This window comes from Leucoraja erinacea, unplaced genomic scaffold (assembly GCF_028641065.1).
Source record: "Leucoraja erinacea ecotype New England unplaced genomic scaffold, Leri_hhj_1 Leri_1067S, whole genome shotgun sequence".
In the NCBI taxonomy this organism is placed as follows: Eukaryota; Metazoa; Chordata; class Chondrichthyes; order Rajiformes; family Rajidae; genus Leucoraja; species Leucoraja erinaceus.
In genome coordinates, this window is record NW_026575305.1 from 31,284 (window position 1) to 44,958 (window position 13,675).

General features: G+C 45.4%; 1 protein-coding gene across 1 annotated transcript; it reads right to left on the reverse strand.

Annotated features, from left to right (window-relative positions):
* Window positions 1–12,844: 12,844 nt before the first annotated feature.
* LOC129715232 (probable G-protein coupled receptor 139) lies at window positions 12,845–13,675 on the reverse strand. The gene has a single exon (XM_055665091.1). It carries the CDS (start codon window positions 13,673–13,675, stop codon window positions 12,845–12,847), a length of 831 nt encoding a protein of 276 aa, XP_055521066.1.

Below are 13,675 nucleotides of genomic sequence, written 5' to 3' on the forward strand. Positions count from 1 at the left end.
CCACACAAACATTTATGTACCTGCTCCACTACTATAAATCGGACAACACCCCACCCTATTCGTCAACCAGAGAGCAGTCCTGATCTGCTATTAACCTCATTGGAGACACTTGGATTATCTTAGATTGGTCTTTACAGGCTTTATCCAGAACTAAATGTTATTGACGATATTCCCTTTATCGTGTCTCTGTATACTGTGAACGGCTCGATTGTAATCATGTATTGTTTTTCCTCTCACTGGTTAGCACACAACAAAAGCTTTTCACTGTACACGTGACAATAAACTAATGACAATGATAATCTATAAAGGTCTCAAATGTTGTATCATTTTTTAGAAGACATGTTCGCTCTCCGATGCATCACGGTTTTAACATTCGCGCCAGTTCATCTACCGCAGCCGTGTCCTTATAATGTTTGGGACGTTATCACATTGCAGCACAATTGAACCAAAGTAGTGTTGGGCTCGTAAACTCATTTAATTCAAGTCGATGTTGGAGTTGATTTCCATGGTTGGAGCGGAACCTACATGATGCTTTTTAGGATACAACAAAATCTAATCGGATATCATCAGCATTATGCCTTTATTTGAAAACGATAATGATCCCTTTACTTTAAAACAACACACGACCCCTCCTTATATCTTTTTGCGTTCCACTATCGACTATTTCCTGACATTTTTCATTCCGTTATATTTAGTTTTTATTTTTAATTTGGAGATCCAACGCGGAAACAGGCCCGTCGGCCCACAGAAGATAGACACAGAAAGCTCGAGTAACTCAGCCGCACTGGCAGCATGTTCTGAGAGAAGGAATCAGTCTGAAGAAACGTCACCCATTCCTTCCCTCCAGAGATGCTGCCTGTCCCGCTGAGTTACTCCAGCCTCTTCCGTCGATCTTCGCATTAAACTAGCATCTACACTTTATTCCTACACCCATCGATCCACCGAGCCCCAGCTGACCAGCGATCCCAGTGCACTAATACCGCCCTATACACACTTGGGACAACATACAATGTTACCAAAGCCAATTAAGTTACATACCTGTACCTCTTTGGAGTGTGGAAGGAAGCCGGAGCACCTGGGTAAAAACAACGCAGGTGACGGGAGAACGCACAAGCACCGTAGAAACAGCATCTGTAGTCAGAATGGAACTCGGGTCTCTGACGTCATAAGCTAGCAACTCTACCGCTGCGCCACCGTGCCACCCCTAATTCTGCATCTCCCTAAATGTGCTCTGCAATTACACGTGGCAATAAGCTTGCCCAATTAATGATATCAATTATATACACCAGGGTTCCCAGTATGGATCTCTGCAGCAGATTTCTGGGCCGAAATTCCCAGTTCGACAACGAAACTACTCCTTCATAGTTCATTGCCCCATAACGAATCATCCTCCATTTGAGTAGCGCAACTTATGATGAGCCATTGACGGCATTGGGCCTGTACTCGCTGGAGTTTAGAAGGATGAGGGGGTCACCTTATTGAAACATGCAGAATAGTGAAAGGCTTGGCTGGAGTGGATGTGGAGACGATATTTCCACCAGTGGGAGAGTCTAGGACCAGAAGTCATAGATTTAGAATTAAATGACGTTCTTTTCGGAAGCAGATGAGGAGAATTACGACCCGGCGAGTTCGGGCCCAGTGCCGTCCAAGGCTCGTCATATGTTAACCCATTCAATTCCGGAATCATCCTTGTAATGATTACAATAGATCCATTTACAGTGTTTAGATATATGATACGGGAATAACGCTTAGTGTAAGGTAAAGACGGCAAAGTGCGATCGAGGATAGTCTGTGGTTCACCAAACAGGTAGTTAATCGTTCAGCTTTGCTCATTAATGTGGTAATATATTTTAATTGCCTGATAACAGCTGGGCAGAAACTGTCCCTGAATCTGTAGGTGTGCCTTTTCACACTTCCATCGTTTTTCCCAGATGGGAGAGGGGAGGAGCGGGAGTGGCAAAGGGCGCGACACGTCCTTGATCGTCACTAGGCATGAGGTGCATAGTGACTCAGGGGCACTGAACGCATATCCATGCCCATATCTGCCGCCTCTTCCTCGTTTGTTGTTTTTTAGTACGTGTTAAATGTATGCTTTGGTGTTCTGTACTTTGTGTGGGGTGGGACGCGGGGAGTGGGGAGAAACTATTTTTTAAATCTCTTACCTCGACGGAGATGCGATTTATTTTCCGTATCGTCTCTCCGGCCGCACTGCGGCCGAACATGGAAGAGCTGGAGACCTCTGCGGTAGAGCGACTTCGGGAACTCCAACCGCACGAGCCTGCTGATTTAACATAGCTGAACCCGTGATCCCTGCCGGAGATCGATCTTGGAACTCCAACCGCGGAACCCGCGGACTTGCCATCGTGGAGCTCGCGGTCTCTAGTTAGAGACCGACTTCGGGAGCTCCAAGCCGCAGGCGCTTTGACCGCTCCGACCGCCGTGACCGCCTGGACGCGGGAACCTCGTTCGCCCCGACGCTGGAGAATAAAGAGGAAATGGTTTACACTTTATTGCCTTCCATCATAGCGAGGAACGTGGGTAATCCGTTGTGGTGGATGTTTATGCTAACCTTTATGCGGTTGTGTGTCTTGTTGCTTTTTTTCGTATGGCTGTATGGTAAATCGAATTTCACTGAAACCAAAGAGTGAATTATTAAAGGGGTAATAATGAGGCATTTGGGTAGCAGTAAAAGGATTATACCAAGTCGACATGGATTTATGAAAGGGAAATCATGCCTGATTAATCATCTGCAATTTTTTGATGATGTGAAATGGGTGAAAGGGTGCCAGTGGATGTAGTGCATCTAGCCTTTCAGAAAACCTTTGATAAGGTCCCGCACGGGAGACCGGTGACTAAAATTAGAGCACATGGTATTGGGGGTAGGGTGTTCCCATGGATAGAAAATTGGTTGGCAGACCGGAAGCAAAGAGTAGGAGTGAACGGGTCCTATTCAGAATGGCAGGCAGTGGCGAGTGGAGGGCCGCAAGGCTCGGTGTTGGGGCCGCAACCGTTTACCATATATATTAATGATTTGGAAGAGGGAATTAGGAGCAACACTAGCAAGTTTGCGGATGACACTCTGTGGCAGTGTGAACTGTGGAGGGGATGTTAGGAGGTTGCAGGGTGACGTGGACAGGTTGAGTGAGTGGGCAGTTGCGTGGCAGATGCAGTATAATATAGATAAATGTGAGGTTATCCACTTTGGCGGCAAAAACAAGGGGGCAGATTATTATCTCAATGGGGTTAGGTTAGGTAAGGGGGAGGTGCAGCGAGACCGGGGTGCCCTTGTACAACAGTCACTGAATGTTGGCGGGCAGGTACAGCAGGCAGTGAAGGAAGCTAATGGTATGTTGGCCTTCATAACGAGAGGATTTCAGTATAGGAGTAAAGAGGTTCTTCTGCAGTTGTATAGTGCTCTGTTGAGATCACATCTGGAGTATTGTGTACAGTTTTGGTCTCCTAATTTGAGGAAGGACATCTTTGTGATTGAGGCAGTGCAGCGTAGGTTCACGAGATTGATCCCTGGGATGGCGGGACTGTCATATGAGGAAAGATTGAAAAGACTAGGCTTGTATTCACTGGAGTTTAGAAGGATGAGGGGATATCTTATAGAAACTTATAAAATTATAAAAGGACTGGACAAGCCAGATGCAGGAAAAATGTTCCCAATGTTGGGTGAGTCCAGAACCAGGGGCCACAGTCTTAGAATAAAGGGGAGGTCATTTAAGACTGAGGTGAGAAAAAACGTTTTCACCCAGAGAGTTGTGAATTTATGGAATACCCTGCCACAGAGGGCAGTGGTGGCCAAGTCACTGGATGGATTTAAGAGAGAGTTCGATAGAGCTCTAGGGGCTAGTGGGGTCAAGGGATATGGGGAGAAGGCAGGCACGGGTTATTGATTGGGGATGATCAGCCATGATCACAATGAATGGCGGTGCTGGCTCGAAGGGCCAAATGGCTTCCTCTTGTGCCTATTTTCTATGTTTCTATGTTAAAGGAAATCCATGCAGGTGACATCATTTTTTAATGAATTATGCAATTAGTACAATAGGATATTTCAACAGAATCTTCAACTGTTCTCTGAACTTTGTCTGGGTCGCGGTGTACATAGCAGTGTTTGTACAGCAGCTGAGCAGTTGCAGCATGAATCCTATTTCCTGTACAAACACTGGTATAATTATGGACTGAATGCCCAGCCACCACATTCTGAACCATATGGTGTACACGAGAAATACCGCCCAGAGGAGGTTGAAATTCCACCAGATGAAAAAGAGTAGAATAGTAAGTACTCATAAAATCAAGATCAAACTTCAAACTGGTAAGTTCTCGTTTAATCATATTATTTTACTTTGGAGTCACGTGAGTGACTGCGTGAAGATTTCAAAGCTCTGTGATTTCACGCCGTAACCGAATTCATGCGCAACACACTGCATGATGTGACCATGGATGAGCGAAAAAAGATTCATGCATTCAGACATGACTTGGTTTGTTATGCTGATGTTTGATCACACAATGAAAATAATAGCGGCCCCTTTCATCCAGAGGAAACTGTTAACAGAGTCAAAAATGGAGTTGGCAAATACCCCCGATTTGGCAACGGGTTGTATTAATAGTTGGTAAAGTATGTTTGTTTGACCATCCTGCAGCTGCTAGGATGTGGTCCAAAGGAAACGTACATAATCCTATGAGTTGATGTGGTAGCAGCCCCGGTGGAGTGCGTGTTAAAATATTTGTATTGACCCCTGCATTCACCAAACTCCCGTTTTACCACCTGAAGATGGTGGAACTAACCTTCTTATGCAATGTATATATATATATATATATATATATATATATATATATATATATTTCTTCCACAAAACATTGTTTCGTTTGGAGCCTTTAAGGCTCTAAGTGATCTAGACGTATTGTTGTGAATGTGTGACCACACATTCCCGAAGGTCCGTCGGGTATGCCATGAAAATGTATGTACCTCACGCCTGGTTAGCTCTGGTTTATCACATCAAAAAATAATATATTATGTTATTAACATATGTAACCACCCTGTCCAGTCGTAATTTATGTCGTGACTGGACCCGTTGCACTGAGGCCAGTGCCATGAGGATTATTACCTTTTGAGAGCCGGCTTGAGATAAGGATGTAGCTGGAGCCCCCTGCTGAAGTAATGTTAACATTACGTCATGTCCCATATTCCCATGTTACTGGGCCTGGGAGAGCTTGTGTCAAGATATCCTAAATAATTCTGGATATCCGAGGGTGAGGTATGTAAATATATCGATATTCGATGTTCCATCGAGCCAAAATGACATTAAATACTTTGTAGTCCAACATCCATCCTGTGTTTCATAGATTTCACATGAGACAGTAGTTTCAAAATAAGATTAGGTAAATATCACAGGATATTTAAACTTCATAGCACCCATGTGACTAACATATGCCACCCCCATAGTGTATCAACTTGTAGTTGAGCATGCAGATTGTGCACATTCTTACAATAACCTTTAACGTATAGAATACACCGAGTTATAGGTAGTTGATACCAATTACTGAAAATTGGTAACTTATGCAACATGCAACCCGCATCCACCTCCGTAACTGTAGATGGCATACCATACTTCTCATCTTTGAGCACTAGCATCAATTTATAATACAAAGTATACCCGGCCAAAAATACTGGAGCAAAGCTGAATACTGCCACCATCGTGATTTTGGTAGCTTCTGCTGAGAATAGCATAGGTTTATTTGTAATGACCTATATGGTACTAGAGAGGTTTATTCTTTGCATGTTTTAACTTCAGGTAATGCAAAGCCCAATTTGTACCGCTGATACACAGCAGCTATATTGTCAACTACATCTTGATGAATAGAAAGCTGCTTAATAACCAACAAGGTTGTTACAGGCTTCTGTTAATTGCATCCCTTGCTCCATGGCGGAATCCTTTGTTATTTGCTTTAACTGTCATTATAGCCCCATCCAGATACATTTCAAATATCTCTGGCGATTTCAGTGAATGGGAAACTGCAAAGCATGCATCTTTGAGATCGATGATTGCCATATAGCTCCTATAAAACAGTTGTTAGACCGTAACAAAATGTACCATTCTGAAAGTCTGTACTGCACATATGAGTTAAACCTGGATGAAGTGACATCCTCCATCTCTCACCTGTCCTGAAAGGCAATCCTGCCCATAATACTGGGCCTGCCTCGAAGACAACTCCGGTCCCAATTCCAAGTCTGCTTGGAACCTATGTATGTTGTGCAGTAAAAATAATCACATGTTATTATCTGTTTTTTAAAACCAGATCTGAAACTCATGTTGTTTTTCATTGTCATTTTGAACAAAAACACAAGAGTAAGATTATGAACATGTAACTGGTCCATAATCCCTTGTTTCGGTAAATCCAGACCCACCTCCCTCCATGGCTACCGGTGGTCTTGTGGTAAGCCCAAACGGCGCTGATGTGGGTTCCTTTTCTCTCCTTGATAGGGGAGTAGGACTGGTAGCGTGGGTTCCATGTTTCCCCTGACCCCTGCTTGGGTCTAGGTCTGAACCCTCATCACACTGAGCCTGCCTTGAAGACAATTCTGGCCATAACTCAGAATCTGCCTTGAAAGACGACTTTGGTCATATTCCCGTGCCCAGCTTTCAAGCTACCGCCGGCTTCAGTGAACCGTTTACCCCCTATGGAGGTGTGGGTGTGTTGTTGCTTACTGATGAAGCTTTACTCGTCGTTGGTACCTTGATCAGTCCGACAGCTTTAGCTTCCTTCTTCTGGTTTTACCTGAAGAGAGGACTCGGCGCTGGTTTCATTACCTGGGTTTTGACCTTCAATGTCACCCTGATAGCGTTGTTGCTTTGCCGGTACTTGTAGCGTGAGAACTCTGGCCCTTCTGGGTATTCTTCCGGTAGCAAACCCTTTGTTTGCGAGTCTCTTGAGGGCATATGCACGTGCTTCAGTATGTTCATACTTTAAATTCGAGATCAGCTACATACTGACCACTCGCACTCCACTCCACAGAGAGTGAATTCGTAGGCCGCCCTGAAAGAGGAGTTGCCGCAGGCCTCTGAGGATACCTGCGTTGACATGGCCCCTCCAGCGGCCCTGTGTCGGGTTCTTTGCTTTGGGTCAGACTGAAAGCTGACCCTGGATGCTCCTCTCCTTGGAGCAGACGACATTTGCGCAGCCCTGAAACAGGTGCTGCTGCCTGCGGGTTCTCCATAATACCCGGAACTCCCTCCTTTGGACTATATCATAGAAACATAGAAACATAGAAATTAGGTGGAGGAGTAGGCCATTCGGCCCTTCGAGCCTGCACCGCCATTCAATATGATCATGGCTGATCATCCAACTCAGTATCCCGTACCTGCCTTCTCTCCATACCCCCTGATCCCCTTAGCCACAAGGGCCACATCTAACTCCCTCTTAAATATAGCCAATGAACGGCACTACTTACTGCAAATGGTGGTTTGGCTTGAACTTGAAAGGCACTACTTACTGCAAATGGTGACTCGGGAGCTTTGGCTTGAAGTTTAAAGGCACTACTTACTGCAAATGGTGGCGGGTGATTTGCTTGAAGTTGAAAGGCACTAATTACTGCACATGGTGGCTTGGGTGCTTTGGCTTGAAGTTGAAAGGCACTACTTACTGCAAATGGTGGCGGGTGATTTGGCTTGAAGTTGGAAGGCACTACTTACTGCAAATGGTGGCGGGTGCTTTGGCTTTAAGTTGAAAGGCACTACTTACTGCAAATGGTGGCGGGTGCTTTGGCTTGAAGTTGAAAGGCACTACTTACTGCAAATGGTGGTTTGGCTTGAAGTTGAAAGGCACTACTTACTGCAAATGGTGGCTTGGGTGCTTTGGCTTGAAGTTGAAAGGCACTACTTACTGCAAACGATTGCGGATGATATGGCTTGAAGTTGAAAAGCACTGCAAATGGTGGCTTGGGTGCTTTGACTTGAAATTGAAAGGCACTACTTACTGCAAATGGTGGTTTGGCTTGAAGTTGAAAGGCAGTACTTACTGCAAATGGTGGCATGGGTGCTTTGGCTTGAAGTTGAAAGGCACTACTGCAAATGGTGGCTTGGGTACTTCGGCTTTAAGTTCAACGGCACTAACTGCAAATGGTGGCTTGGGTGCTTTGGCTTAAAGTTGAAAGGCACAATTTACTGCAAATGATGGCTTGGGTGCTTTGTCTTGAAGTTGAAAGACACTACTCACTGCAAATGGTGGCTTGGTTGCTTTGGTTTGAAGTTGAAATGCACTACTTACTGCAAATGGTGGCTTGGGTGCTTTGGCTTGAAGTTAAAAGGCACTACTGCAAATGCACTTACTTCCTGTTTGCACTGTATATTGATTTTAGATAAAACGCTACCACTTACGGCTATGATTTTTGGCCATCTTACTCAGTCCCCCCTCCGCTGAACAGGTGCAGAGAATGCTTCTAAACAATGAAAAATAGTGCTTGAAGTGGTTGAAAACTGCGCTTGAATATGGTGGCCTTGCACCCTGCTTGAAATGGTAGGAACATGCATTTGAATTTGGTGGCCTTACACCAAATGGAATTTCAAGGAATAGTCATGAGTCAACTGCCAGCCCACCGGCCGTGAGTGAGCTGCCAGCAGATCAGGCTTGAGGGACTGAGCTGCCACCCCAAGAACCCATACCACCACTCCAGAAAGCCCCCCCCCCCACTGGCCACCAATATTGGAATTGGGGGAGAGGTGGAATATTGCGTCGGGGGACCAGCCCTCCGTTGTGAACATGGGACCCAACGGTTCCCACGTAGTCTAGTAATATAGATACATGTGAGGTTATCCACTTTGGTGGCAAAAAACAAGGGGGGAGATTATTATCCCAATGGGGTTAGGTTAGGTAAGTGGGAGGTACAGCGAGGCCTGGGTGTCCTTGTACACCGGTCACTGAAAGTTGGCGTGCAGGTACAGCAGGCAGTGAAGAAAGCTAATGGAATGTTGGCCTTCATAACACGAGAATTTCAGTATAAGAGAAGAGAGGTTCTTCTGCAGTTGTATAGGACTCTGGTAAGACCACACCTGGAGTATTGCGTACTGTTTTGGTCTCCTAATTTGAGGAAGGACATCTTTGTGATTAAGGCAGTGGTTCACAAGATTGATCCCTGGGATGGCGGGACTGTCATATGAGGCAAGATTGAAAATAATAGGCTTATGTTCACTGGAGCTTAGAAGGATGAGGGGGCATCTTAAAGAAATATAAAATTATAAAAGGACTGGACAAGCTCGATGCAGGAAAAATGTTCCCAATGTTGGGCGAGTCCAGAACCAGTGGCCACAGTCTTAGAATAAAGGGGAGGTCAATTAAGACTAATGTGGGAAAATACTTTTTCACCCAGAGAGTTGTGAATTTATGTAATGCCCTGCCACAGAGGGCAGTGGAGGCCAAATCACTGCATGGATTTAAGAGATAGTTAGATAGAGCTCTAGGGACTAGTGGAGTCAAGGGATACGGGGAGTAGGCAGGCACGGGTTATTGATAGGTGACGATCAGCCATGATCACAATGAATGACGGAGCTGGCTCGAAGTCCGAATGGCCTCCTCCTGCACCTAATTTCATATGTTTCTATGTAACTGTGACCTCGTGTGCTCCGCTCTCTCTCGCTTCCCGATCCACCTCCGGTTCTCCAACCTTTGTTCGCGATTCCGTGCGCCTATCCCGAACCATCAACAACCTTCTGGAAGAGGGAATTAGACAACACTAGCAAACTTGCGGATGACACAAAGCTGGTGGCAGTGTGAACTGTGGAGAGGATGTTAGGAGGTTGAGTGAGTGGGCAGATGCGTCGCAGATGCAGTATCTATATTCGTAATTCTCTGATCTTGACCGCTTTTGGCCCACTATGCTGCGATTTCCGACAGAACGCCGCCACCTACGACCGTCATTTTTGGTCACCTCGTTCAGAGCCCCCTCTCCGCCTCACGGGTGCGGAGGATTTTTCCCATCGATGACAAATCAGAGGGATATTAATGTTTTTTTAAAAATCACCATTCTCTCTGCTGCCCCTGCTTGAGGGAGGGGGAGGGACTATAAAACCAGGGAGTGGTGTGCCTCACTCAGTCTCTGCAAGATGGATGAAGCCAAGGGTCACGTCTCTCTGAGCTCTGATTAACACTGAACAAATGTCCACACAACTGTGAGTGCCCTTAATGTGGTTTGCAAATTAAAATATGGTTTGTTTGAAGTAAAACGGCACTACCTGCAAATGGTTGTTTGGGTGCTTTGGCTTGAAGTTGAAAGGCACTACTTACTGCAAATGGTGGCTTGGGAGCTTTGGTTTAAAGTTGAAAGGCACTACTTAATGCAAATGCTGGCTTGGGAGCTTTGGCTTGAAGTTGAAAGACACTACTTACTGCGAATCGTGTCTTGGGAGCTTTGGCTTGAAGTTGAAAGGCACTACTTACTGCAAATCGTGGCTTGGGTGCATTAACGAAGTTGAAAAGCACTGCAAATGGTGGCTTGGGTGCTTTGGCTTGAAATTGAAAGGCTACTTACTGCAAATGGTGACTCGGGAGCTTTGGCTTGAAGTTGAAAGGCACTACTTACTGCAAATGGTGGCGGGTGATTTGCTTGAAGTTGAAAGGCACTAATTACTGCACATGGTGGCTTGGGTGCTTTGGCTTGAAGTTGAAAGGCACTACTTACTGCAAATGGTGGCGGGTGCTTTGGCTTGAAGTTGAAAGGCACTGCAAATGGTGGTTTGGCTTGAAGTTGAAAGGTACTACTTACTGCAAATGGTGGCTTGGGTGCTTTGGCTTGAAGTTGAAAGGCACTACTTACTGCAAACGATGGCGGATGATTTGGCTTGAAGTTGAAAAGCACTGCAAATGGTGGCTTGGGTGCTTTGGCTTGAAATTGAAAGGCACGACTTACTGCAAATGGTGGTTTGGCTTGAAGTTGAAAGGCAGTACTTACTGCGAATGGTGGCTTGGGTGCTTTGGCTTGAAGTTGAAAGGCACTACTTACTGCAATATTATGCTGTATCTCCTGTCTGCACTTTCCCTTACACCCTCCCAGATATGTTCTATGACCATCCAATGTAAATTCTTACAGCGTTTACGTTCCTTATATCATGCCAAAATAGTTGTCCCGTTGCCGACCCTCTTGAAATTCACATAACTCCTCTCGCTAATATCACTCAATAATGTAAATGTGTGGGAGGGAACTGCAGATGCTTGTTCACGCCGAAGATAGATACAAATAATGCAATCCCCGCTTTGGACACAAATTGTGTTATTCGGGATACATGCTCAGCCAATTCCGGTAAAACTACGTTATAGGTGAAATATTTAACGCCTGACATGTCTCTGGTATCAGTCTGAAGAAGGCCGCCGACCAGAAACTTCAGTGTGAAGAAGTGTCTCGACCTGAAACGTCACCCATTCTTTCTTTCCAGAGATCCTGCCTGTCCCACTGAGTTACTCCAGCATTTTGTATCTATCTTTGGTATCGTAGATAGCTACAATAACATAGAACAAAACATTCTGGAAATAATCCGCAGTGAAAGACAGAAAGTAAGTTAACATTTTAGCCCTGAATCCCTTCACCGTAATCTGAACCTAAAGAACGAAAGCCAGATCTGTGAATCAAATCTGGTGTGTGCGCTTCCTGCAGTTCCAGTGTGGTTAAATGTGCTCAGTTGTCAACGGCAGTAATGTCAAGATTTCGCCACCTGGTGATTTCGCCACTTGGATCTTATAGAAACATGTACAATTATAAAAGGACTGGACAAGCTAGATGTAGGAAAAATGTTCCCAATGTTGAGCGAGTCCAGAACCAGTGTCCACACTTAGAATAAAGGGGAAGCCATTTAAGACTGAGGTGAGAAAACACTTTTTCACCCAGAGAGTTGTGAATTTGTGGAATTCCCTGTCACAGAGGGCAATGGAGGCCAAATCACTGGATGGATTTAAGAGAGTTAGATAGAGCTCTAGGGGCTAGTGGAGTCAAGGGACATGGGGAGAAGGCAGGCACGAGTTATTGATTGGGGTCGATCAGGCACGATCACAATGAATGGCGGTGCTGGCTCGAAGGGCCGAATGGCCTCCTCCTGCACCTATTTTCTATGTTTCCATATTTCTATGTTTGGTGGCCACCGAGTCTCCGAAAAGCGGGTATGAATGCCACCGTCTGCAACACAGACCGATATTGATAAAATTGTAAATGGAAGTTCGCGTCTCAGTTCCACTTATGCTTCGATGACACTAATTCATCGCAAAACGAAGCACTCTTCTCTGTAGTTATTATAGAGGAAAAATCAAGGGTCGTTTTACATCCACCGACAATAAAACAGTAAATGTGTTGGAAAAAAACGGCCGATGCCGGTTTAACTCGATGATCGACACAAAATGCTGTAAAACTCTGCGGGGCAGACAGCATCTCTGGAGAGAAGGAATTGGCGACGCGTCGGGTCGAGACCCTTCTTCAGACATAAACAAACAATAAACTGCTGACTTGCAGCAGCATTACTGCCCGTATACACAAATTAAATAGATCATTTGTATTAAAGAAGAAATCAATAAATTGCTAAGCACAATAATAGTACATTAACTTTGTTTTAATAGTCTTCAGTGTAATCAAAGCTGCTCCCGGGTCTTAGTCGACGTCACCGCGCAAGTGTATGTGTAATGTTTGATTATGAATCCAATTTCCGTCAAAATGGAGGGACTGAACTGAGTTGATAAGACTAATGGGACCAAGTATACATAATACAGACTTAACATTACAAAACAACCCGAGGGAGAGAAAAACAGTGAACAATGTCGGCTCGTCGTCAGTGTACAGAAGAGAAAATGACTGTGGGCATTTTCGTTATTTAACGCATCGCGCAAGTACAGAGAAGGGTCGTGCAACCGCTTTCCGTACTTCCTCTCTGAACTTAGTTTGGGTCACGGCATAAATGCCGGTGTTGGTGCAGCAGCTAAGAAGCTGCAGCATGAATCCAATCTGCTCCACAAAAATGTTGACGTCCGCAGACTTGTAGCCCAGCAACACCACTCGATTGCAGAGAGCGTACACGACGTACAATGACCACAGGGCTATAAAATTGCCGGAAATGACGAGTAGCAAAATGATGGATTTCCTTCGGCTCTCCATCTCCGGGTCCCTGGGACGCTGACCACAGTCCACATTATTTTGACCCCGGAGTCTCCTGCGGGCTCTGCTCGCAGCCACGATGTTCCGAACGGTTAAACAGTTGAGCAACAGGATAATGGCGAATGGGACTGCCGGCGTGAATATATAATGAATAAGCTCAATTGCTGCCCAGACCTCTGAGGAATAAAACTTTTGCTCCACAGCACAAAACCAAGGATGGGTCATCAGCAAATATCGACCAGTCAACATAAAGTACCAGAAAATGTTCTTCACACAGCTCAGCACAGTAACCGTCCCGAGAACAATCGCCGCCGTTCTCTCGGTGCAATAGTTGCCTTTGAGCTTCTGGCAACAAATGGCGACGAAGCGGTCGAAGGTGAAAGTGACGGTAAACCAAACAGAACAGTCTGTGGCGGCGAAGAGCAGGACGGCGTGGATGTTGCAGATGGGGATCGACTGAACGTAGAGGAAATGCTCCCAATAGACAATGGGGATGTGTCTCAGTATCAGGTCCAGGATGGCAATCAGCAGGTCCGCTGCCGCCAT

Bases quoted from the DNA above. Each gene is read 5' to 3' on its own strand.
- LOC129715232 (XM_055665091.1), bottom strand. From the start codon at position 13,675: ATGGCGGCAGCGGACCTGCTGATTGCCATCCTGGACCTGATACTGAGA.